Consider the following 27,964-nt stretch of genomic DNA (forward strand, 5'->3'; position numbering starts at 1 on the left):
ATAACGAAAAAAAAACACAGCTCCACCATCTAGTGTACGAGTAATCGTAGTGCAGCGAATAGTGAGCCATCCGTACCATAGTTCTGGTGTTCGCGGGCGTTTTCACTGAGATTACGGGCATGTAGTGTTATTATTGCCTACCTTACAAAGCCATCTCTGAGAAAGTTAAACTGCTGGTAATCTCAGCATTACTCTTCATCAAATGCTCGATACTAAATTTTCTTTTACGATCAGTCCCAAAACAGTGTGCAAACTCAAGTTGCATGGAGTGACGCTACTGTTTTCTAAAGTGGGTCTCGCGAAGTTATGAAACATGGATCGTCAGATTTCTAAAACGTAAGTAACACGCTGAATGGTAGGAACTTTGAGAGTATTAATTACGTTTCATGTACCAGTCCCGTGAGGTTGCTAGCTGAATTCAATGTAACCCTACTTTAATACTGTTATTTTAATTAAGTCATTTTGGTTTAGAAATGATCGTGGGAAAGTAACCCTGGATGGCAGGCTGCTCGGGAGGAATCACGGGAAGACGTCGATGGGATTTACAGGTTTCAAAATTGTAAACTCCAACCTGAAAGTCATGAAACCGGTTGAAGTAAAAAGTTCCATCATCCGACCGAAACATGACTCCGTATCACCACGAAAACTGAAGATTCCATCAACCGTCGTGTCGGTACAAAATGAGAAGCCAGCAAATCCGGGCTTGATCGAAAACGAATCGCCTACCAAGCAATGTACGACCGACGCTTTGAAAGAAATGAGGGAGCGAGTTCAAGCAAAGAGAAGAAATCATGGGTTGTCACCTCAGATAAGTCCTATCAAAAACGGTATTCACGTGGATGCGTCCGTTGCTTCAACCGATGCTATTTTGAAAAAGAAGCTTACTGCATCATTAAACTCTCATGTCGAAAGTGAGACGTTACAACAGATTTCGGTTATTAAAAGTCAACGCGTGGATTCAAAGCACTGTCCTCCGGAGATGTTATGTACTGAGAATTCGTACGATCGAAATCACACAGACGCATCACCTCGCTCTAATGACAGAGAATCTGGTTTATCTGCGAACCATTTTGATTCTCCCAAGGGCAAAGAATCGCAAACATCCTCAAGATCAAACGGTAGCAATGAAGATTATAAAAGTACAAATCAAGGCAAGCGACATGATGAACGCAATAACAAGAACCGCAGACGAGCAAGACGTGGTTCAGGCGACGATGATAGCCATGAAAAAAACACTGACGTATCGCGAGATCACTCATCTAACCGCGGCAAACACAGCGTACACAGTCGTCTTGGAAGGAAGAGAGATTCTGAAAAGGATAATTCTCATTCAAAACCCGATCATCACTCAAACCGCTCGTCTCAGAAACATTCAGACTCTAGGTAGCATTGCTTACTTGAATTAGATTTAGAGTTATCTTTGTATAGTGGTACGGTATCTATTTTTGGTAGAGAACTGGAAAGAACATTGCATATCAACAATCGTATCACCAAATATGACATCACTTGCATAGAATTTTGAATAATTGGGGCGAAGAGATCGCTTAAGCTTTGTATATCAACAGTCTTAGCACCAATTGATACAATGATATCGATGTTTCTTTGAAATTCTCTACTAGTTGCTGACGATTACCCCTGACGAGTTTCAGCCGAAAATATTCGGGTTCATTTCAAAAGGAATATACTATCCAATTCAATATCAATATAATTATTTTGCAAATTGATTTTTTTAACATACGGTAGTATGGTTTGCGGTTTCATATAAACCAGTGGCTCCCAACACGTTTTTAAGCTGATCAGTTCGAAAAAAATTCAGATCAGTAAAATCTCACAGCCCCAACAAATTATTAGAATTTTTTTTTTGCAATATTGGTTTGAGCACTAAGTAACGTTTCTTGAATACGGGTCATGATGTCCACGTTATTTTTTCGCCTCAGATACAATATGCCTGAAAACCCATGCGTTGAGAACCACTGTTTTGGACCTAAGTTTACGTGGAATTCAACTTGACCATCTTCTGGCAGCGCCTTTTTGATTTAAAGACGTACTTCGTAGATGACGCAGCTCTAGTGCTGTTGGGATTGTTAATGCTACATATTGCCACAATAACATATAAATGATATATTATGTTCTTTAATTTTGATTAACTCTTATATTTGGAAATTTACTGCATCTTGAATCTTTCAGGAAAAATAATGATCGGAAAAATTCACCGCACCGCGAGCGCCGTCACAACGACAAAGATAAATACGAATCTTCCAAGAAACTCGCATCGAGAGACAAGTCGAGATCGCCATACCGGGATAAAGATAGGGATGTATATTACTGCAGAAGCCATGCCGCTGACTGGGACAGCTCCTATCGCAGTAAAGAATATTCTGAAAGTCATTCCCGGTAAGCTGTGCTTTGAGCATCAAAATATTGGGATATTGCACTGGGGTAGGCCTCTTCAATGTAAAATAAGTTGCGGTGTTATTTATAGCTTGGTCGAACTTGAAACGCTACTGTTGCATCATTGAGCTTGCCACTGTATATATTCAAGTCTTTTTTAAGCTAGATTCAGAACAGGCATTGGCCAGGAATTTTGCGATTGGCAAACATATGTTGTATAATTCTGCTTGTGCGAAAAATTTCCCGGAAACGCTGTTCACACTCTCATTTGTTCTCCTTGGAGTCGACTTTTATCAAAATACGCCAACCTAGTTTGTAGCAGTCATGCACCAACTAAAAATAGTGCATTAAGCTTAAGTGATCTCTGCGACTCGTTTATTCTAAATTTCATGCCGGTGACGCCATGTTTGGTAATACGATTGTTGATATACAATGTTCTTTCCAATTCTCTACTAGTTGCTGACGACTACCCCTGACGAGTGTCAGTCGAAAATATCTGGGTTCAGTTCAATACCAATATATTATTCAATTGTACATATTTGTTTTTATAAATTTTTCATCAGTCGACTGTATGTGTTTTATTTGAACTGTTTTCGTTTGTGTGTTCTTTTTTTTCTGGTTCGCCGCGTTTCATTTTTTACAAAGAAATTGATATTTAATGTTAGATTCAATTCAATCTACGTTGGCTATCCTTTTTGTTAGGCCTATACAAATCTAAGATCGTCTTGAAAAGCAATTTGCGCAAGTATAAGTAATTATTCCTTTGCATCATCGTCATTTTTTTCGGCAGGGAGAAAAAAAAGCAGAAGACGTCCGCTCGGAAATATTCCCTCCATGCCAATTCTAGGGATAGTAAATCTCAGTCTTCGCATACCTGCTCCCGACATAGTGACGCCAGGAATAAATATGACCGTGCCAATAGTCTACACGGCAGAGGGTAAGAAAGTGACACCGTTTTGTATATTCCCCGACGCTACAATCCTAAATAGATAGCGAGATAGGTACCATTGAATATCTGTTGAAGGATTGGTGTTAGTGAAGATTACAATATAGGAAACGATCAAGATGCTTCCAAACTCAATTCAAATTCCGCTGTTTTTTGAGTGAGCCGGTGTAACGGGGTGCAATGCCATCTGATTCAGAGTTGAAGAATATAATCGTGTTGAAATCAACGCGAATATTTTCGACTGACACTCGTCCTTGGTAATCGTTAGCAAGTAATAGAGAATGTGAAAGATAATTGTGCATCAACAATCGAATCACCAAATATTCTACTAGTTGCAGACGATTATTACGCCAGACGAAAATATTCGGGTTTATTTCAATATGAATATACCGTTCAATTGTCCTGTTCCCTCCAAGAGTCTATGCTGCGTAATAGGTTTCAGAAGTTTTGAGACAAATCACGGCCGAGAATACTTGCCCTTTTCCTTACTTGGAAATCTCTCCCCATACTTGTACTCGTGTAGAAATTTACAACGTTATGTCTGTTTCAGCACCAAAATGACTGCTTTAACCGTCTCTGCAGGTCGTACATCCTTTCTAGAGTGTGATTGTGAGATTCTATATTGCCACGTGGCAAAGTTTCAGTTCTAAAATTGTAGGGAACAAGACTGCAGACATTCATTTCTGCGATATAACTAGGTTGTAGATTTTCGAATAAAAACCGTACCATTTCATTAATTTATTAGCTTGCTCGTGTATCACCGGGTTTATATTTTACAGCCACTCGCCAAGATCACAGAGACGGAGCGCGGAACACTCGAGTGCAACACAACATTCTAGTAAAACCTCTTCCAGGCGTATCGGCGACGAAGGCAAAAACGAAAACGACGGTTCTCGTAAAAGCGAAAACTCGCGATCCGAGAATGCGACAAAAACTACCGTTAGCAGTTCTGACGACAGGAAGAAGCGTACTAAAATTGACGGTGGATTATTTTCGAAATTGTCGATCGCGTTTTCGCTGGAGGGCGAGGACGAGGATTATGAAGTCGAAATGTCTGGTTCCGAGGAGGAGATGTCTACGGTAATATTAGATTTTCTATGTCTCGTGTATTATGTACATTGTGCGTCTTGAGAAGAACTCCCGACTATAATAATGAAACCGTGATCTCTCCTGTGCGATTTTGAATTGATTTAGTGAAGCTGATTCTATTTTGTACAGTCTCATTTTCTCGTGTGCACGACTGAGCGTAAGTGGCCTCCTAGAAATTGTTCCGAACCAATGAAAAACTTTAAATAATTTACTCTAACTATAATTACAATGATAAGATTTTGCTTGCTTCTTGTTATCTATATCGTCTGCTATCGGCTCAACGAATTATTAATAAATACAATGACAGATTGTGAGTGTGATATTTTAAAATTCAGTGAATTTAATGGAGTGAATGTTTCAGTGCAATAAGTGTCCGACTGATGCAAATTTTGGTATATGCGGCGATTGGTTGGCCTATTGATGTTTTGCCTTTGTTGTTTAAGCCTAATTTGAATTTAGCTGTGATTTTGAAGCGACTACCCAGAATCTCAGTAGTAGATAGACTTCATTGTATTTACTACGCGATAAAACGATAGATCTCCTCTCCATGTGTTAACTGTGATTTTTCATGGATCATTTCCTGCTGCCGGGTTATACTAGCACTCTCCAACATGCGCGTCTAATCAATTTGTTTGTCCTCACAAATTGATACATTGATTTATTTTCTGATAGTCTCAAGTTTAGGGGTCATTCATCAGACCATCTCGTGTTGTTTGAATCTGTTTAATTTGATTTTGAATTCCACCATGTTACTCGAAAGATATAAGTTGGCACTTGGCAGCATACTGCTTTTTGAGATCTGATTTAACATACCCTCATCTCGCCAAGAGCGTACTGTAACGATCATATTCAGTGAGTGGTAAACTAAATAACATTTGTGGTGCTATTCAAATACGCATCTCCCGGCCTAGGTCTAGGTGCTTGGGCGGTTAAGATGCGAATGAGTCTCTGAGTTATCGAGTCTGCACTGCCATTTATCTGTCCATGCAATACCAGTGGTCTGACCTCATAGCGGGGATATGGATACCTGTTTCACGGTCGAGTCTCTGGTCTGACCCTGCTGAAAAGGGATTGAACTCGTGACCTACCTAGCAAGGAGAAAGATCAGAGGTGTCAAACATTCGGCCCGCCAGACCATTTGATCCAGCCCGCGAAGCAATTCTGATTAGATGGAATAATGCTTGTATTATTCAGCACAATTCTAACGAATGTTGAGGGTTCTGTAAGAAGTACTCCCATTAAATATCAAATATCGAGTATGTTTATTGTTCATAGGCCACATTGACCACGTGACAGCGGTAATGTGGTGTCACTTAGGTCGCCAGTACGAAGAAGTCGGGGACATTGACACCCTATTCCAAGAAGGCAAAAACGTACACGTTGAATTCCCTCCAGAGTAACCCAAATCACGATAATGAACCAAATTTCAACGTCTGCTTTTACAGTTAGATCTCTTGTCACTGTTTTAGCGGTTTACAAAAACGATCAATAACAGTCTGTTGAAGTAATTTTAGTCTTATCAAGATACTACAGAATCAACAGTTTAGAATGCATTTACGTCGCAGGCCGAAACAGATCGAAGCAAGTGTCAATCGGAAAACGCCGCAAACGCTGTGAAATCTTTGCCAGGCCACGCGCCGTCACCAAACTGTGATACAAACGATGAAAACACTGACGATAGTTTCAACGCCACTGAACGAAACGATGACTCGAAGTGCGATTCCGGCAACGATTCCGCCGACACGGTGTCCGCAATGATGGTCGTCGACCAATGTGGAATTACAGACGACAGAAATGACTTTGACAGTGCCGACAGTGTGTCTCACGATGAAGATTCTGCCGAGAGACATCCGTGTAACGATAAGGACCAAGACGACACTGGGTATACTTTTAAAACAGACTTGGATACTGTAGCGGAGTCTTGTAATCGTCACGATTCCGATATCGTAGATTACAACGTCTCTATTCCATCCCCACCGACCCCTCTTATGGACGAACCTCAAGATGATACGCGGTATGTTAGCCGTTGTACTGATGGCAATTATACGACACATAACGTAACACCTGTTGCGTGTCTCGTATCTGAAACTTCAAACGCGGGCTCATCTCGCGTTGATTGTACGACACAAAATGTAACAACTGCTGTGTGTTCTCTGTATGAACCTTCCGAAGTGGGAATATCTCGCGCTGATACAGTTTCTGTGAAATCGAGTCCGACTCAAGTGTTGTTTGAATGCACTGTTCCTACATCTGACGCAAAAACGTTGGCAACTAACACTGTACTTGGCGATACGGACCGTGAGCAAAACTCATTGTTTGAGTTTTCCGATTCCGGCGGGAATAGCGGTTCAAACCCTGTAAAGTCTACACCGGCGGCGTCCGATATTGATACCGCATTTCCGAGCGACTCACCCGGTAACTTTTCGCAAAATAGTAATCTCACTTTGCCGGGAACTCATAAAATACCTAGCATCACGTCGAGATTGCAGAACGTGTACCAGTCCCTTTTGGAGACTAGTTTTGAGAGCGATGAACACGACATTGCGGGTATCGCAGACGATAGCGCGGTAAAGCATGCACCCCGGCCGAACGGCGCTGTTTTAAAAAGGTGTGGCGAGCCTGATAAGAAAATCAGCTCGTCAGATATACCTGACTTCAACACGACCGATTCTAAAGACACAGGGAATGCTGAAGACTTCACAGAAATCAAGATAGCGGACAACGGGCCAGACTTCTGTGATCTCACATCAGATAGTATGATGGACAATGAGCTGGACGAACCTAGTGCTGTGAATTTGCCTCATAAATTAAAACTGCACGCCACCACTAAAACTCCATTGCCTGCCAAGAAATCATACGTGCAGCAAGTTCATCCACAGCTGGAGACGCAGAATGCAGAATTGTCGCCTTCTTCGGTTTCTATACCGGCGGGTGTTCAGTCTTCAAGTAAACTGCAGAGCGATCTTACTGAATCGTCTTCGTTAAAATCTGCGCGCAACAGTCCGAACGGTCACTGTGCAACAAATTCGGAAGCAGTCGGGCTGCGCCCTGATGAAGCCGGTGAGTGTATTTAGTTTTCAAAAATCAATGGCCACCACGTAATTTTTCAACCTTTGGAGACTATGAAGAAATGTTATTTCAAATAAACAACAGGTTTGTACAGTAACGGGCAATCAACTACGGTATGTTAAACATAAAACACATTGAAGCTTATGATAACTTCCATCATACTTCCTGCTTTTAGCAGCGGTAGCCATTGTACGAATTTTAAATGTTAGTATTATAATAAATCTGAAAGTAAAACAAAGAAAGTAAGCTCGAAAGCAAGATGTAGCTTATTGCTTACTAGTGTACCAGCATTTTTGTAAAATTCTACTTATTTCTGGTTTGGTGATTGTGATATGTTAGCGGTTCATGTCCGTGATTACGTGTGCCGCATTGAGGACAGTTTCCTGAAGATATTGGTTGCGACTGTGATGGTTGTAGGAGGACACACAGTGATAGTTGGTGTGCGTGGCGAGTACTTGGTTGTACACTAGAAGCTCGGTACTGTTCAAAGGATGATACGTGTTTATCGAACACGTCGTAGTTGGAAGTGGTTGCCCAGCGTTTGAGCATGCGACACAATGAGAAATGACAATTGAGCATGTGACACTTCAGAATGCGTCGCCTGAGCACGTGTCTTTACTACCACAAAGTTACCGTAGCTCTAATTCCAATCCTAACTGTTGGATTAACCTTTACATATATCCTAACCCCAACCGTAACCCACCTCAATGACTTAATACAATTCGTTCAATATCTACATTGGCACACCTACTAAATACTAACTTGAAAAAAACTTTGCACAATTGTATGTGTGTGGGGTATGCACTATATTTTGTGGGTTCAATTGTAGATGCATGTTTTTGTTCTGTAGCCTAAACTGTGGGTTGAAATTTATTTTCACTCGCACACCACTGCTGTTCCGTGTTGGCAGTCTTATAAATGATGAATTTGTTTCGGAGATTCGATACCTACCCACTTATGAATCATCTTACAAATGTTACCAATTTTTCAGGTCTGTCTCGGCAGGACTCGGCCAGCTCGGGTGGCAATGATAATGAGGAAGGTAAGAGAAGGGTGTTGTGTTAATAGAAAATTTGCTGCGGTGTCTATGTAACTTGCTACTTTGCTATGTTCTGACCATTGAATAGGTCAATATGATTGCTCCACGCTGTTGAGCTCCTACTCTGTAATCTAAAAATCAACCAAAAGATTTTTTAAGCAACTTTCTTTTAAGTGCGCCGCGAGCGTTTTAAAATTTTTATAGTGTGCTACAAACGAAAAAACTTTGAGAACCAGTGGTCTATATCAATTTCAAATATTCAAGATATTGAATGCGTTTGATATTGGAGTTGAAATGCCGACGTCATTGTCAGGTCCGAGAAGGTCTGCTCGGATACGCACGAAAAAGACGGAAAGGTCGATAATAAAAAAGCGTACTTCACTTTCACTCGTCGAGAAGCAACAAGCCCAGGTGAGTCTCACACACACCGTTCGTGCTTCAATCCGCTCAATTCATCTCAGTTATTTCGTCGCACACAGCTTCAAGATCCGGCGGCATCCACTGTGGTTAAGTCCGAACCAATTCAACTTTCTTCCGTCGCTGTTTCAGATACCAGTTGCAATATTCCTCAGTGGTTTGTTACTGTATTTTGATGCCTTTGGCTAGTAACTATGTCTCTGTAATTTTTGGTAGCGCCATGAAAGATCTAACAGAGGAGGAGATATTCAAGTTGAAAATTCGCCTCGCTGCCGGGATACCGGACTGTCCCGATCGATTTGATTTACTGGAAGAAAATCTATACCTCACTTCAATGTATGTTCGCGCTACTGCTATGTGTATATCTTATCTTTCGCAATTTTTTCTCAAATGTTTCCATTACGATGAAGTTTACAGCAGTATCTACTATCTTTCATATTGTTAGTAAAACAGATTTGGGTTTAAGACATTTCGGGGGTTGTTGGGAACTGTCAAATGACCCGCCCTGTGCTGTGGAAAGATGTGATCAGTATGGAAGTCATAATAGGTGAATTTGTACTCGCAGGGTGCTGCCACATTAGCTATATGAGTGGTTGTGTTTTGAGACATATGCTGTGTAATGTTCTCGAGACTCGTTACTTTGAGTGAGGTTGTGTGTTTTAGTGAAGTTGTCATAAACGCTCGTGTTATATTATTATTTAATCACAACCGCAGACGAGGCGCCATGCGTCCTCCATAATTTTGATAGCATTAGCTGCGAGAACACTATTTATTATCATACGGTTGATTTCGGAAGTTCAAAGCGTCTGTATATTGCTTCAGATTCAGATTATATTTGGCAGAATTTTACTGCGAAACTTGTTACAAACACCATGTACTACGTAGATCACCGTTGTATCCTCTAGGCAGTTTTGGCCTGACCACCGTTGAAATATATTTATTTCTATCCAAGGATGAGTTTGTGTACTAGTTATTCACTGTGAGACGACTGATAAAGAAAACCGTCAGTCCGTTGGCAGCGAATTGGTCATTTGCCATCATGGTGTGTAGGTTGAGACATGCTGTGAAATGGGTAAGAGCATCTTTATTGCTACACTGTTAAGACCCTGGAAACTAGTCCATTTCTGACTAAGAGTATTACGCTGCCAATAGAGGTTTGTCGCGTGGAACATCGTGTGTTCTGTATGGAACTGTGAAATATCAAAGTCTGAAGCTGCTGTGGTCAATGCCGTAAGGTTTTAATTTCCATATTCGTGAATCACTTGATACGGCGGTGAGCGGTGACATAGTTAATCGCTACTGTGAGATTTGAATCGGCACTGTAAGCTGTTTTCTTCCCAGTAACAGTTTCATGTTGAGGATATGCGACATGGTTCTTTTGTTATGTGCTACCTTTTTTTGTCTTGCGATACAGGTTTTGTGATTTTTGTGCTTGCAAGATTATCGTAACAACACGCACACATTCGTCAGCTTATTAGATCCATAATTTTATGTTCCTTGATAGAAAAAAATCACGTGCCCGCAAAGAAATCAAGAGGATGGTCTGCGAATGTGGTCTTGACGACGGTACGGACTGCGGGGCGCCTTGCGCAGAGAACTGCCTCAATCGTTTGCTCATGATTGAGTGCTCGTCCCGGTGTCATTATGGCAGCAAATGCACAAATAAAAGGTATGTTGAATCGTACGATCTTCCGAGTTATTCTGTGGTGGTAACTGGTGCTTCTTGTGATTGATAAACACCTCAACATTCGACACACTTGGCATTCAGGTTACTAATGAAATCTGCGTTTTTTTTCAAGTGTAAATTTTCTTCCTTGTTTCACTACGGATTTTGCCCTGTTGCTGCCCCGCGTTATACACATCAAGTTACATATTTGGTTCGTTACAAGTCCGGTTGAATCTTCATTATTATCATGTAGGCCTAATTCAGCACTTATAGACCTTTCTTAACCTTGCGAACCCTTATGCTTTATCTGCAGGCACATCTAATACAAAAGTAAATCCACAAAATGAACTGTACGTGTACCCGAGTGATTCAATTCTAAATCGAGTATTCGGCTGAGGACTTGATATGATGTTGAAGCAGTATTAGTTTTGTGGAAGGCTCAACTATGTATATTTTATGTGCCCACATTGAAGGTTACTTGGTACTTTTTCAGCCATACCTATTTCTTCGCACTTTGTGACAATGCTGACACATGTGTCATTTCCACTGATGTGGGTAGCTTTGGGGTACATGTTTTGTATGCGACGATACGACCAATCAAGGTTTACAGCCTTCCATAACGGGAAACAGTATCGAAACCACATAATTCTCGTTGATAAATTAACTCTTAGTGGGAAAGGAGCGTGTAATTTCAATACTCGGAAAAATCATACCTCATTACTCTACTCGAATCATGAATAATGACAGCCAATCTGTGTGACCTGTGCTGTATGTGTATGGGCCTTTGGCGAACCCCTATGACTGGCTCAGCAAACCCCTGGGGCTCGTGTGAACCACCGATATTTCAACTTCCAAACCTACTAGGATAGGGAAAACCCATTTGTATCGATTTTGAGAATACATATTCCGATTGCTCAACAGTCCCTTTTTGTCGTTCACTTTTAATAAATGACACGGCGTGGCGTTAGGTTTCAGACGCGCAATTACGCCCCCACCGAAGTCTTCAAAACTCACTACAAGGGATGGGGAATTCGGGCCGCCTCCGATATCGTACCCGGCGAGCTTGTCATGGAGTATTGCGGCGAGGTCGTGGACCAACGCGAGTTTACCAGACGGTCGCTGGAATATTCGAAAAGCAACCACGCCCATTTTTACTTCATGGCTTTGTCTCAGGACGAGGTATGGCAGTTTCCTGTTATATTTACAGTCAGTTGTAGCATTGGTACAGGCTTGCACAACTAGATAATTGTAGTTGTCTTATTAGACTAAATTATGGGGCCTAATGCCAGTAAACTAATTGTGAAATGTTTCTTTGCTCTAATTTTAATTGTAATCTAATTTGTGAAATGCTGCCATTCTCTCATCATAATTCTAAGCTAATTTCTGGTTTCCTCCGAAAATGCTACATAATTGCATAGTGCAAAATGAGCCAAGCTTTCTGTGCAGATATTTGCCACGCTTGTCCTCGTAAGAACTATGATTTGATATTAACTCCTAATCTATGCATCGTTTTTTAGATAACTTATCAATTTCTTCGGGTTTCCAGTCAAATTTGAATTTTTAAGCAATTTAAATTTCCTAGCTTCAATAGTTTTGCTTCTATATATTGGACTTGAGCCAAACTTGGTGTACAGCATTTTTTTTAGGCAACCTGCCGATTTTATGGAGTAGCCGGTAAAATTTGAAGAAAAAATTTTAGGTGAACATTGAACAACTCTAGTCCACACATTGTGACAGTGTGTTTCGTTGTAAATACTCAGTATTTAGAAGTCTTGTATGCCTCACGCTGGTAATGGGCTTTCCGTTCTGGCACTGTGGTCTGAATAGCAGATCAGCAGACTGTGCAGATCATGAAAAGTGTGTATTATCCAAATAGGTATGTAGAGTTGAGTGCAAAATTAGATGCATCATGCAATGCAAAATGCAATGCAAAATTCTGGCTTGCCAGTGGTTACGGCTAAAGAGGTATTAATCCAATTGAGGGGAGTCATTATATGACGGACTTCGCTGAGTTTTCATATCTCAACATCTCAGCGCCGGAATCATCACAATTTGGAAGGAAAAATAACACTGGTCAACGCACATGTTGGTGCCAAGAAAGTTTCAACGGTTTTAGGGTATTTTTAGGTCGCTGAATCGAAAAATGACATTAGTTTTCCTGAATAGGCTCGATATTTTCAAATATTCCATATTTTTGGTTTGAAAAGTGCTAAAAATACAGAAATTGTGACATAGGTAAAATGCTCTTTGTATACTGCGGATCTTTGTGTAGTACGGTTTTAGGGCATTCTTATGTCGCTGAATCCGAAAATGACATTATTTTTTTCCGAATAGACCCTATTCTTTGAGATATCCGACGTTTTGCTTTGGAAAAGTGCTCAAAATACGCAAATTTTGGCATAGGAAAATTCCACTTTATATTCTACGACTTCGATGAGTTCACATCTGTCTCTGCAAGTGCGTGCATACAGTATTGTTCTATTTCTGAAGCGATATCGTTGAAGACGCAATCGTTAACGCAGAGAGCCATCTATACGCGAGTCCTGTTTCATATGAAAATCAAGCAAAAATTATAAAAATTAGGCGATATTGGCGGTAAACAACATATTTTTGTAAATAAATGACAGGTGCCGTCAAATCCCAAACACTACGTTCAGTAACGCTCAAAGTTCAGTTAGGAAGCTGTCAAAGCACGCTAATCAATCATGCACCTCCATTTTCAGTAAAAGCCCTTCGATGTCTTTGCAGTAAAAATGTTCATCTTGCTGGCTAAAATACGGAAGTAATTCTTTCTCTCGTGTACGGTAAAATGTTGTTCAAGGTCCAGTTCGAAGGCAGTTTTTGTTTCCGAGTCGGGTACTTCCTCAGAGTGAGGCACAGATCGACGAGAATATTCTAAATCTGCGTCCTTCCAAGTATTCTACTTACGACGATTAAATAAAATAAATAAAAAATAAATAAATAAAGAATATCGATATCTCAAAAAGTAGAGCCAATTCAGAGAAACGGATGTCATTTTCGGACTCAGCAGCCCAAACATACCAAGAAACCATAACAATATCTTTGGCACTTCAAAATTAGTTATTTTTTCTTGGCCAGTGTAATGAACTACCGGTAGCTTATGAAAGAAGTCTAATGCTCAATTCCTCGATTATCTTAGTCAGTTATATACTGTTTTTATTACGAATAACATATGTTTTAGTGAGGAACTGTTCTGTTTGCAGGTGATCGACGCCACTTACAAGGGTAATGCGTCGCGGTTTATAAATCATAGTTGCGACCCGAACGCAGAGACTCAGAAATGGACCGTGAACGGGAGATTGCGTGTTGGATTTTTTACCGTGAAACCGATTAAAAAGGGCGACGAAATTACGTTTGATTACCAGTTTGAGAGATATGGGTAAGTGTGACAATACCTCTGTATACATTTGTCAAATTTTGCTATTGAACTATTCAGATTCCACCTTAGTGCCAGAATAATAGACATTTTATGTGATATGCGACGCGCGGTAATATTAACCGCTAAATCTTCTGGACAAAAAAATATTTTCAAGACCAATGTAGCGACATACCAGCCGATTGTCAGTGATGTAGAGATGGTAGAAAATATCTGGCTTGAAATTGCGCGGTGAATTCAATTAACAGCTATGGACTATACACCCTCGAATTCTTGCCTCGATAGGATTACGTTTGAGGGCAGAAAAATCGTCCGAACGAAAATTTGTCTATATTTTCTTGAAAAAATTTGTAACATAGTAGTTGGCTTTGCCAATGAATTGAGTCGTGAAATTCTTGACTCGATAGAAATACGCATGCAGGCCACGAAAACCAGCTGAAAAAATGAATTTTTGTCCATATTTTTTTAAAACGCTCGGAACTATAGTGGTAGGCGTTGCTAAGGAGTTAAATGAATAGTTATGGATCCTATAATTCTTGACTTGGAATTACGCTTGCAAAAATGTGGGTTGCAACAATCTACTGAAAAAATGAATATTTCTCATATTTTCTTGAATTTTTTTTAAATATAGTAGCAGGCTTTGCGAAAAATGCAACCAAATCACCAAGTAACACTTGTCGCGATAACCTTGGTATTAAAATTGAAAGTACTCAATTAGAATATGACCTCTGGCATTGCATTGTCGGGTTCAAAGAAGTTTTGACGGGGAAATCTTGGAAAAATTCAATTTTGTCAACATAACAACATTTGTTCAAATTTTCTTGAAGAAATTTGAAATATAGCAGTAGTCTTCACCAAAATGCAACCAAATTAGCAATCAACACTTGCCCAACTGACTTGGGATGAAAATTGGAATATATAGCTTTGATATGGAAATTTTTGGGGAGAATCAAAATTTATTCACATGAAAAACATTTCGCTTCAGAGGAGTTACGATGGGAAAATTTCTATACTTACCGCTAACTGCAACCAGGCCCTGTTACCAGCATGTTGCGTTGAGCGAGACTGTTTTTATCGCAGTAAAATCGCGCAAAAGTGTTTCTGCGGCGCCGCGAAGTGTCGCGGGTATCTCGGCAAGGCGCCAGACGAGAACGAGGAGGACGAGTCCAAGTATTCGCGGCTGCTGTCCACCGAGACCTTCGCCGAAAGCGAGGACTCGCCGGAAAAGACGCAGAAGAAGAAGAAGATCTCGTTGTTTCGTGACGATACGGTGCGTGAGATTTGTCATGAATTGTAATTCTTTGCCGAAAAAGCGAGTTTCACATTGTGCACCGGTACTACACTCGAGCATGAGTCGTTGTAACCCAAAACTGACTCTAAACCCGACGCTGACCTGAGGTCAGTAACCGAGTGCTCTAGAAGCGGTTCTCAACCTTTTTAACGTCGCGGACCGGTACAATTTCAAAAAATACTTGACTAACCGGTGGACTTTCAAAAGTTGAAATAAATCCAAAATGTAACGTATACAACCGTTTTTGCAAGCATATGGTGCGGTCGAGGTAAAATTACCTTGCCCAGATAAACGTGCTGCCGCCGAGTGTCGTTTGCAGTCTTTCGCGCCAAAAGCCGTGCATTCAACGGATCCCGCCAACTCGAATAATTTTCTTCTCTTCGACGATAGCGAGAGAAGTATTACGGAGTAGAGAGAAGCACCTTGTCTTGCTGCCATGCTCATTGCCCATGCACTACCACCGGACGTATAGGCTATACTCTGGCCACTACGAATAAAGTATGCACGGCACGAAAACACCTGTCCACAGCTATACCTGGCCATTCATAAAATCTTGGCTAAAAATGCACTTCGTCACCCCCCCATAAAGCGTTGGTCTTGTGCCACCCATAGGGTGATAAACCAAATTTTTGAGACCCCACAGTAGGATGGAGGTTTTCATCAGTAGTTGTGAGCACATTTATTCTACTCAGTGTAGGAAGAGAGTATAGGATAACCTAATCGCACCGAGCGCGAAAATTGTCTATAATTTGTGACTGAATAGGTCAATAATTTTGGTAATTTTTAATTGCATATATATTGCTATAATTTTATTTAATCACTCGGAAATCTCAGATTTTCCGGTCATCAAAGGGCAGTAGTTTTCGGCCAAGGTTTCTCGCTGCCGAACATTTGACACACGTCTCGGAGTCCCATGTTAACCTAAACTTCAATATGTGTTTCGTGCGTCGCGGGGCGGTAATGGCTGACGGCGAAATGCTACGATCTATAAATCATGTGTACGTCTTGGGGGAAGGGGACCCAATAACGAAGACATTTTGTGATACCAAATCACGTAAAAATCGAACATGTTTCCAGACCTATAGTGCACGAAGTTATGAATCAGTTTAAAATTAGATGTTTAATTTTTTTTTTCTATAGACAAGCCTTCAACATATCGCATCTTGAAATTAAGGTATAAAATTACAATATACCTGGCGGACCGGTTGAAAAGTCGTCGCGGACCGGCGGTTGAGAACCACTGCTCTGGTAGATTGTGCCTACTTGGAGGATTATGATTAAAATAGTATTTACGTTATTTATTATAGTGGTGCCCACCGTAAATACTATTCTATTCAAAACCAAATTTTTCGACATCAATAACTCCGCTTCCACTGGTTGGAATTGAACCAAATTTGGTGAACATCGTTTCTATAGACAACCTAACACTTTCATGGGGTGAACAGAAAATTTTCAAATTTTTTGTTATTTATTGTTATATAATAAACAGAAACTTTCTTCTCATGTAGCAATGCGGCTACTAGTTGGAATTGAGCCAAATTTGGTGTGTAGGCTTAAATTAGGTAACCTAACAACTTTATCAAGTAGCCAGTACAATTTGAGAAAGAAGTCATTTTTGAAGACCCCTAGTATTCATATTGAAATGAACCCGAATATTTTCGGCTGACGCTCGTCAGGGGTAATCGTCAGCCGCTAGTAGAGAATTGGAAATCACTTTGTGTATCGACAATCGTCAGGGTTGTAGTGACCCGAGTCACGATTTTCTGATGACTGGACTTGACTCGAGTCATTTTCTCAGAATACTGAAATGACTCGACTCGACTCGAGTCATTGCGCGTGACTCGAACCAAGTCATATGACTCGAGACTCAGACGGCCAAGACCGACGTTCCATTGTAATTTCGTAGAATTGTGAAGTAACCACACTATTGGGATTTCGTCTATTGGCACTGGTACTTGAAAATGCGACCAGAAACTGCTGAAAGTGAAGAAAATTTGTATATTATAAATGTGAACCATTCGATATCACCAAACAGAGTTATCAAAAACAGGATTAACAAGACTTTAACTGGAAACTGAGCAGTCAACACAATGACTTGGACTCGTTTGGTTTCGATTGTAGGCTAGCAAGCTCTTTCCGAGTAGGACACGGCCACTTGATTAAGAATCGCGCGTAGACAAAACACAGCCGACAACCTCTGTTCAGATGCTCGATTTTGCCGAGCCTAAATTTTTTTTTGGTAATTTTCTTTCAGATGGAGAAAGACATCTTGAAATTGAAAAGCGGCCTGCAGTCGACGAAAGACGTCTTGACGCTGTCGCGTTTGATGGTGCGGTGCGACACCCACGCGCAAAGGTCGATGTGCCTACGGGTGCTCGAAGCCACCACGTGTCAAACCAGACTCAAGTATGTCTTCTTTTGTGCGGATGTGCTGTGGTGTAAGCAGTCAGCGCTGATAGTTGAGAAGTATCAGTAATGCGGCGAATTTCAAGACGTGTCCAGGTGTAGTCGCGAGTTTTGAAAAGTTCTACTTCTAGTTGCGCTTTTTCAAAACCCAGTTTGTACTGTACAAGGCCGAGTTCCATATCAATGGGAATCTGTCAGCCGATTACAATACCGACCGTGCTACGATACGCCCAAATGAAGGTACATTGATTTATTTCAACTCGCGTAACACCAACCTTACCTTGGCAGAACGTTTCTGCGATTCCACGGCCTCTCGATAATCTGGAGCTGGATGGTGGACGTCAGTTGCGAGGTCAGCGACGAGGCGGCCACCCTGCGAATGGACATTATCGATACGCTCTGCATTCTGCCGATCACCAACAAAAACGTCATCGAAGACAGCAAGGTGTTGTCGGTGGTGCAACGGTGGGCGAAGCCGGAGGAGGAAGAAAAGCCGGAGGCTGATGAGAAAACGGAGACGGGAAAGAGCGTGAAAGCGGAAGAGGAGACTGAGAAAGGTTTGTGACTTTAACAGATCGTAAGGATGGGGCCGTAGTTTCACGAAAAAGAAATTTTTTTGCTTTTTCAAATTGTTTTAGAATTAGAATGATAGCCACACTGCTTTTCACAATTTCGCTTAGCATTAATGTTGAAGCAAACTTTTTTTTTTACAAATTAGATCAGAGTTAGAATCATAGCCACACAAGTTTTTTTTACGATTAGAATTAGAATTAAAGCAAACCTTTTCTTTACAAATTACAATACAATTAGAATTATAGCAACACTGTATTTTACAGTTTCGATTAGAATTAGAATTATAGCAACAAAGTTTTGTTACAAATTACATTACAATTAGAATTATAGCAACACTGTATTTTACAATTTCGATTAGAATTAGAATTATAGCAACATAGTCTTGTTACAAATTACATTACAATTAGAATTATAGCAACAATGTATTTTACAATTTCGATTAGAATTAGAATTATAGCAACATAGTCTTGTTACAAATTACATTACAATTAGAATTATAGCAACACTGTATTTTACAATTTCGATTAGAATTAGAATTATAGCAACATAGTCTTGTTACAAATTACATTACAATTAGAATTATAGCAACAATGTATTTTACAATTTCGATTAGAATTTCAATGATAGCAACACGGTTATTTTATAAATCAGATTCGAAATGTTGGATTCGGAAAATTCGGAAATTGAATCCATTCAGCCTTTTCCAAATTCGATTAGAATCAGAATTGTGGCGACAGTGTTTTACAATTTAGACTGGAATTCCAATTATAGTAACAGTTTTTACAAATTTCGATGACAATTAGAATTCTGATTGCCTAGTTGTCCAAATCTCGGTGGTGTATTGGTTAAAATGCAGGTTATTTTTCAGACATTGTCTCTACTGCAGAACCTAGTGATCCAGTTTCTACCGTCGACGATGAGAAAGTCTGTGACGTCCTTAAAGTTCCGGTATGAAACTATATACTAGGTGTTCTTAATCTTCACTAATTTAGCGAACACCAACGCTCCTCTGCAACCCTTCACGGAACCCAAAATTTTCGCCGTGTCAAAAAATCTGTGAGATGATTAAATAAGGAGTGGAGATCAAGCATTGAACGTTACGTACCCTCGAATTCGTTTTGTTATGAGTGTGTTGGTGGGATTTTAAAATTTTGGTGTGTAATATAATCTTGTTTGCCAGGAGGCTCCAGTGCCAGATGAAGCAAGCAAGGAGGAAAAGGACAAAAATTCGCCCGATAAACTTATTCAAGCGGCGGCAAAGTTATTGGAATCGTGGAAGGATTTGAAAGAGATTTACAGGTTTGCGAATTTCAAAAGTCAAACCTATGCTAATCTAAGCAGCAGGGATGGGATTTTGTTTGAAAAAGAAAGGAATTTGATGGTTTTGGCTAGATTGAGACGCGTGTTCAAGATTTTTTTGGAAACCAGATTCGGACTTTGGAACTTCAGCCGTTATCGAAGTCGTACGTGGGTTAGGATGTGATGCGATACTAATTCTGTATTCTGATTTTGACTTAGATTTGAAAATATCAATTCGACGGCACAAATTGAATGAAAATAGTCGAATCCTAAATATTGATTACGGAATTCAGAAAAATTCATCGTTTTGGCCGATGAATAAATAAATGAATACCAGGTGAATAAATTAATTACACAATTGAATAATATATTCATATTGCAATAAATCCGGATGTTTTGAACAGTCACTAGTCAGCCGTAACCGTCAGCGACTAGTAACGATTTCAAAAGAACGTTGTATCAGCAATCCTGAAATGTGATCTCACAGGCATAAAAAATTTGAATAACCAATGCAAACAGATTTTTTCAAAATAAAAAACGATGGATTTTTCACTGAAAAATGAAAATTTTGACCTCGTGTATGTAAATTTCATACATAATGTTACAGTTGTGTTACTTCTTTTCATTTGGTTGGAACTGTCTGTTCTTACGAAGCAGCTTGGCATGAAAAAAACTTTTTGTCTTGAAAAATGACAGATTTTTGCATGAAAAGGCTGTGAAATGTCAAACGATAAGTTCACCGACAGTGCAAACGTTTGTGACACCTACAAAATGCGGGTTGCGAAAGAATTTTGACTTTAGATTTTTGACCTAACGCTACAACTTGGACAAAATCGCCTTACTTTAAGCTGATATAAGTTGAATTATCCTTTAAATTTTTGCCAACGGCAAAATAAATAGATTCATATTATTGAACAATAAACATTAAAAAACTAATACTAACAAATTACCGTAGATCAAACTTGTCAACGGACATTACTTTCATTACATCCATTGCCAGGATTCCGAAACGCGCAAGGCCGCCGTCGCCCGGGCAAGACTCGAACTCGCGAACATCATCGCCCACCCCGAAGCAGCCCAAAACGGAAGACGGCGAACAGAAGTTTTCGCGGTCCCACAACGCTTCCCGTGACGCCAGTCTGGAACGGTGGAAAGACCATAGTGAGAGACATTCGGAGACCAAATTTCGGGAGGGCCAGACATCGCCGGGCAGCAACACCAGCAGCGAGAACAGACGAGAACCGGGCCGGAGGAGGAGGAGGTTTTCCACGGACAGCGGTGGGTGACCAGTTACCGCGCTGGACCAAACTTTTCACTCTAATAGCAATTAGTCAAAATTTCAAAAAAAACTTTTTTCCCCGGATTACGGGGATTCGTTGATTAAATTGTTAGGTAGCCTTAATTGCAACCAGCAGAAACCGCCCTAGAGACAATTGAAATTTTTGAATTTATTAAAAAAGTATTTAGATATTTTTTTCAAATTTCACTGTCAACCCCATGAAATTGTTGATTTATTTACAAAAACGATACAAAAGACATTTGACGCAATTACAACCCGTAGAAGCGAAGTTATTTGAGTTTTTCATCAATAATTCCGGAATTACCCACTAACAATGCTGTTTTTGCAAATCCAAAACTTCTTGCTGCAATAACTTCGCTTCCACCGGTCGGGAGCGATGAAAAATTGTCGTGGGCCGTGCTTTTAGGTAACTTCACGGGGTTGACAGTAAAATTTGTGAAAAAAAAATTTAATTTATATCTAACGAATTTAGAAATTTCAATTTGTGCTGGTTAGAATTGAGCCAAATTAGGCGTGCAACAGTTTTTTTAGGCAACCGTACAATTTAATCAGTGAACGACCCTACTGTACAGTAAACACTATGACTTGGACTCGGACTCGAGTCTTGACACAGTGACTCGAACTTGAATCGGTGGCGAATTGAAAATGACTCGACTTGAGTCAAAACTATAACAGTGAAATTGACTTATGACTCGGAGCCTTGTGAGTTGGTTACACCCCTGGACCACTCGTAATAAAATGGATATCCCCGTAACTGCGACAATTATTAAAACAGTGCCATGAAGTCGAGTGAGGACTTTCCGATGAAATTTCTGCCGGACATAATTTGAAACAAAAATGGAAATATACCGGTTTTTGATGAGTTGTCCCGTGCGAATTAGTGATGTTTCGTCGTTTCGTCAGAGGACGGAACGGTGCCGTGGTTGAGCAAGGCGCCCAGACCTTCGAAGATGTCCCGGGAGGAACACAGGAGGAGGTTCGAGAAGGACGTGGAGAAGAAAGAACTGGAGAAACGGAAGATGGAGGAAATGGAGGCGGATATGGCTTGCAACGCGATCATCAATAGGCGAGTATCTGCTTTCTTTGTGATCCTGCTTTTGAGGTTGATTCTTTGCAATGCTGATATAGCTCGGATTGACTGCTATGATTTTCCATGTATAATGCGCCCAAATGCATAATATGCATCACAAAAATGGCGTGTCAATGCTGGAAAAGAAGCGGCGTCCATGTTTAATACGCACCCAAATTTTGACTTTACTCAAGTTCGTCATTACATTGTAATTTTCAGGCCAGCGATGATATCTTGCGAACCAGGCCTATTGCAGATGCGATTGTTCAGGCCAACGATGATATCGTGCGCACCAGGCCTGTTGTACCTGCGATTGTTCAGGCCAGCGTAACCAGGCCTGCGCAGCGCATTCGCGACCGCATTGACTTGGTGCGAAAGATATCATCGCTGGCCTAACTATCGCGTTTGCAAGCTTATCATACGCGTAAAATCGTCAGCATGAGGATATTGTATGATCGTGATTTACGCATGTAGTTAACCCCAATTGAATTAATGCTATATTGGTAAATTTGAAAATAATCCAAACCCCCCTTTTATTTCGCCCCCCCCCTTATTTTTTGGCTGGCTGCACTCCTGATTACATTATTCAATTGTATACTGAAGTTCTGAATCGCAAGTAATCTTGTTTATTCCCGTTGCAGTCAAAACCCTTACCCAGTCGAAACAGTTCCGCCCATGATGGACCAGAGCATGATGGACCAGAGTATGATGGACCTGGGCATGTCCATGATGGCGCCCAGCACGACGTTTACTCCGGGCGGGGTTTCCGGAAATTTGATCCAAATCAACCCGGCCCAGGTTATGGTCGATCAGTACGGCCAGCCAGTCGACATGCAGCCTGTGATGCAACAGAGTATGTTCGACTCGCAAGTGGCCCTACAGCAGGGGTTCAATTTTCAGCAAGGCGTGCAGGGGGTGTATAGCCAGGTACGCATATGGCTGTTTTATTAACATGATTTCAACGGATTGTATGTATCCATTGCTTGGTGTAAGTAGGTATGGGTTTTTGATTGAGTTGGGAATGTATATATTTTTGGGGTCCTAGAGTAAAATTTTTGAAAAATACTGAATTTAGGTTGGAGTCCATGTATGCGAATGTTTCGGTCTTGCTTATTGTAGGTTCCCGAATTTATCACGAAAACTACCCTTTGCAGTATTTGTAGCGCTGTCAGACGGCCATTGTTGGGATATCCATGTGAAATATTTTAGAAACATGCACGGGAAGCAAACTAAATTGTTGAAGACACACGATCACTTGTTCACTCCTGGTTTGCCACTTGCGCTAACAGTAATTTGGCCAAAATTTGTGTATAATAAAACAAGTATTGCTTTCTGCTTTCAAGTCATCTGTTCGCCGTGATTATTTGAATTTTCATGCCCGTGAATCTGTGACGTCGTATTCGGTGATACGACTGTAGATATAAAAAGTTCTCTCCAATTCTTTACTGGTTGCTGACGATTACCCCTGGCGAGTATCAGCCGAAAATGTTTGGGTTTATTTCAACAGTTGTAGACCTATATTGCAGTTTTGTGGGCCTACCTCCCAAAAGTATCTTCAAAATTATTTCTTCAGTGGCATAAGTACCCTTGTTTGTCCTTTTACGCTAGTTATAGTTTGATCGCATGGAATTTATAGATTCTGTGGTCCGCTATGAAGTTTTTCCAAAGTCACAGGCCCTTTAAAACTAGGATAATCCGTTTTTCAGTTAGATAATCTACAATTGTATAATATATTATTAGAAATCCGAATATTTGCGGGCAAATCATCAGTAGGGAATTGAAAAAAACTTCATGCCACAACAGCATATTGAAATTCTGTACAATAGAATGCCAAAATACTTTCATATCACAGGATGTGGTTACTCAACAAGCATACCAGGATGCGTACGGATACAATACTATCGATATGCAAGGCGGCATTTCCATGGCGGCCATGAATCAACAGGTTGGTTGAAGTTTTGAATTCTGTTTCGCAGTGATTCCACTTTGATTTCCGTCCCATATTCTAGCAGCAAATGGTGAATGCTTCTATGGGTGTGGTGAACGCGACTCGCGTGCCGATGGAGCTGCAACCACAGCTGCCGGCTGTACCGCAACCGCAACCCGCCATGAGTAACGTTACCATTCTCGGAACGCAAAACGGTCAAGCTATCGTTATGCTGTCCGCAGAACAGTTACAGAAGGTAAAGTTTGATATGTTCAAATTCTGTTAAGAATTCAAGTGGGATATTTAGTGAAATGTTTCTTTGCTCTAATTCTAATCTAATTTGTAAAATGTTCCAATTTTAATGCTTATCTAATTTCTGGTTTTACCGAAAATTCTACAGGAAAACTCGGGCTTATCAGAATGAACTCCTATTGGATACGAACGGAACTTTATTAAATTTCCGAGTTTTCGCGAATTCAGTAATTTTAATTCTATTCTAGTCTGGAAAAAAAACTGAGTAGCTGTAATTTTAATTCTAAATTCTAATCTAATTTGAAACAAATTGAGTAGCCATAATTCTAATTCTAGTCTAATTCGCACCATGTTTTGAGGATTGAACGGGATCACGAAATGGCGACACCCTGAATTTCTTGCCGCATTGCTACAGTGTAAAATTTTTTGCCCTAATTTAGTTTTTAATTCCCACCAGCTCACGCAAGGCGACGCGCCGTCGGCCGCTCCGAGCGACGAGAAAGAGAAAAAATCCACAAAAAATCCAGAGAAACCGAAAGAGAAGAAAAAGGCCGCGGAAAAGAACAAGTCGCCCGAGCAGTTGCCGCCTAATTGGAAAACGGCCAAAGACCCCGACGGCCGCGTGTATTACTATCACAACATCACAAGGTACCCGAGTTTTCTCGATAAATGTGAAACTGACGTTAAGTTTTACCGTTGGTACCGATCCTTAATTCTATTACGACGCTAGTTATACATTGCAACAAATTTTAGTTTAGTAGGGCTCGAGTCACCATTATTGCTTGATTCGACTCAACTTGCGTCTATTTGTGTATTGACTCGGCCAAGGGGATCTTCTATGTCTGAGACATAGGTCAGACTGGGTGTTTATGGTGAAACGCTCTACCATGCTTTGATAGTATCGATCGAATTAGTTGAACAAAAGCGGTCGCTCGTGGCTTGTTTGAAAGAAGACATCTCTGTCGCGGCGAATAGCACGTTCTTATTGGCACTTGAAAAGTGGAGCAAAATTTTCTGGAAAAATCAGCCGGTGCCACCCGGTTAAAGTCTTGTTTAAGCCACTTTTTTGGTGATGTCGATTGCCTCGCATTTATAATATACTAATTTTCCTCACTTTTAACAGTTTCTGGTCGCATTTTCAAGTACCAGTACTGATAAACCAGATACCAGTAATGTGGTAACTAACTATTTTTCGAAACTACTATGAATTGTCGGTATTTGCCGTCTGAGTCTCGAGTCATATGACTTGGTCCGAGTCAAGTCGAGTCACCAAAAAATTGTGACTCGTTACAACCCTGCACACAACTATGAAACACCGACCGATCTAACGCCGACTGTGATGGTTTTGTAATTTACAGGGAAACGCAATGGGATCCTCCTAAATGGAAAGATGGTGATGTAGGGAAAGATGGACGCACCACCCCCGATGATGGGCAGTCAAAGGTAGGGACGTCGCTGGTTTTGCTATGATCAACAAAACATTTTGGCGTAACGGCATTGTGACGAGACTCTGACAGCCAGATAATTCTACCTGCTTAATTAAGATTAGTTAAACCAAATTTCCCTTATTCTAGTTCTAATCTAATATGTGGAATGTTTCGTTTCTCCTAATTTAATCTGGCTGAATGAACTATGAGATGAACTGAACTTGATTATGTCATATTTTCTTTCCGATTGAGAATTTCATTCCATACCCAAGAATTCAATAATTCTAATTCTAATCTCATTCGGAAAAGCTGAATATTTTCTAACCGTCCAACTGTCATTGTGACAGGACAAGCAGGACGGCATCACGGAAGAAGGCAGAAAGTCGAAAGACCAATTCAGGTTGAAGATGTCGCAATTCGTGGTGCAGTGCTTGAGCTCGTTTCGTAAACCGGACAGAAAAGTCGGACGCATCACGTCCACGGAAGACTTTAAGCACCTGGCCAGGAAGGTTCGTTATCCGGTGAACAATATCAACAGTAAAACTAGGACCAAAATGCGGTTTTTGACTAGATGAATTCAATTCAATTTATTATTAAAGGGGCACTGCACTCTGAAAACGATGTGGTGTCAAATTGAAGGGCGGAACGAAAAAAAAAATTGGCCGCAGCCGTTTTCTTCAGAACGCCACCGTAATGGAGCCGCAGTTTATTGACATTTCAATAGCAACTTCACGCTCCAGCAGTCACGCAGAGATCGGACTTTATATAGTTGTCAGCGTCGTACGCGTCAAGGTGGTTTAGATACCCCGTTCAACGGAAGATATTCAGGAGATTTATGTCAAAATCGGGCCTAGTGTATTCTATTTCTTTAGGGCATAGGGCATGTATGATATTTCCTTCATAACATCGGCTGACAACTATATAAAGTTCGATCTCTGTGTGACTGCCGGAGCGTGGAGTTGCTATTGAAATGTCAATAAATTGCAGCTCCATTACGGTGGCGTTCTGAAGAAAACGGCTGCGGCCAATTTTTTTTTTTCGTTTCGCCCTTCAATTTGAGACCACATCATTTTTAGAGTGCAGTGCCCTTTGACAATTCCATCATTTCAATCAACCGCGAGGCTGCGATACAATGAAAGATAGGAAGGTGTCGAAACGTCTTGGAGTAGTCTTTGAAATCTGAAAGGGATCTGCTCAAGTGATATAGAATGGCTTTCATACATAATATAATAATTTTCATCAGTTTTAACTGTTTCTGGCCCTATTTTCCAAGTATCAGGACTGATAGACGAAATACCAATAATGTGATAGCTGTATTATTCTTCGAAGTTACAACGAAATGTCTGTCTTTGCCGTCTTAGTCTTGAGTCATATGACTTGGTTGGAGCCATGCACAATAACTCATTTCAAAAAAAGACTCGAATCGAGTCACACAAGAATCACCACTCGAGCCATTACAACCCTGATCAGCACACGGCATGTTGAATCTTATGGTTATCATTCACAGCTGATCACAAAACCTATGGCCCTTTTACTCCTCGGTTCACTTCAGTTAATTATTGAAAATTCCATCCAATCATTACGCTACAAGATTGCGGTGCAATGAAAAGATTTGTAGATGTAATCACGCCAGCTGTCTTGGGCAAGATAATGTTAATCGTTCTGTATGGTGAATGTTTGAATGACACGGGAAAAGCCTTCTCCGTAACGCTAATCCCGTTCGATCTGATATCATGGATAAGCAGTCTAACGCTGTCATTTCTCTCACAGCTGACGCATATCATAATGCAGAAGGAGTTGAAACAGGTACAAGTCCTGGAAGACCTCGATTTTAACGCAAACGTGAAGCACAAGACAAAGGAATATGTCAAGAAATACATGGGTAAAGTGGGGCCCGTGTACCGCATCAAGGACGATACATGAGGCGTTTGAGCGGCAGATTTCGGCTGTGAAATCTGTGTTGAAGTCACCCGCTGATGCTCGGTCACGGCATTCCGTGGACGGTGTGAGTGCTGTGGAGTAATCACTGGGCCGTTTATTCCATTTACTGTGTTGGCTGGATCGAGAAAATGAACACGTCGGATGCATTCTAGTATCAACAGATGACTTTGCTGTGTTTTTTTTCTACTCTTACAATAATTTTAGCTTTAAGCTATTGTCTCTTTTTATTGTGACTGCGATTTAAATAAACCGATTTTACTTTGCTGATCCTTCTGAATCTGTCGTTTTCGTAATGTCTTGTAGCTGTGTTTCCTTTGGAGGCTTTTCTTTATTAAATTATGTTTCAATAAACTTTTTGTTAGGATTTTGCTAGCCAAGAGTCTGTGAATGGGAGCAACGAGAGAGCAAGATTCTATCATCGCGGAAGATTGGATGACTGTGTGTCCTAGGTTGCGAGAGACGAAA

The 27,964-nt window shown here is 40.6% G+C and overlaps 1 protein-coding gene across 1 annotated transcript; it reads left to right on the forward strand.

Annotated features, from left to right (window-relative positions):
* The first annotated feature begins 37 nt into the window (after nucleotides 1–37).
* Nucleotides 38–27,871, forward strand: LOC145460055 (uncharacterized). The gene is made up of 28 exons (XM_080338464.1): nucleotides 38–176; nucleotides 235–336; nucleotides 472–1,383; nucleotides 2,188–2,394; nucleotides 3,182–3,328; nucleotides 4,117–4,417; nucleotides 5,992–7,486; nucleotides 8,487–8,537; nucleotides 8,848–8,945; nucleotides 9,014–9,108; nucleotides 9,168–9,287; nucleotides 10,456–10,620; nucleotides 11,586–11,796; nucleotides 13,842–14,017; nucleotides 15,095–15,284; nucleotides 17,560–17,711; nucleotides 18,000–18,268; nucleotides 19,153–19,232; nucleotides 19,465–19,583; nucleotides 20,584–20,861; nucleotides 21,787–22,055; nucleotides 22,565–22,879; nucleotides 23,805–23,897; nucleotides 23,962–24,135; nucleotides 24,589–24,779; nucleotides 25,490–25,574; nucleotides 25,906–26,067; nucleotides 27,329–27,871. Exons 2-28 carry the CDS (start codon nucleotides 314–316, stop codon nucleotides 27,479–27,481), a joined length of 6,531 nt encoding a protein of 2,176 aa, XP_080194590.1. The 5' UTR covers nucleotides 38–176; nucleotides 235–313; the 3' UTR covers nucleotides 27,482–27,871.
* The last annotated feature ends 93 nt before the right edge of the window (nucleotides 27,872–27,964 follow it).

Source organism: Botryllus schlosseri, chromosome 2 (assembly GCF_051294905.1).
Source record: "Botryllus schlosseri isolate E-star chromosome 2, Bs_hap1, whole genome shotgun sequence".
NCBI lineage: Eukaryota > Metazoa > Chordata > Ascidiacea > Stolidobranchia > Styelidae > Botryllus > Botryllus schlosseri.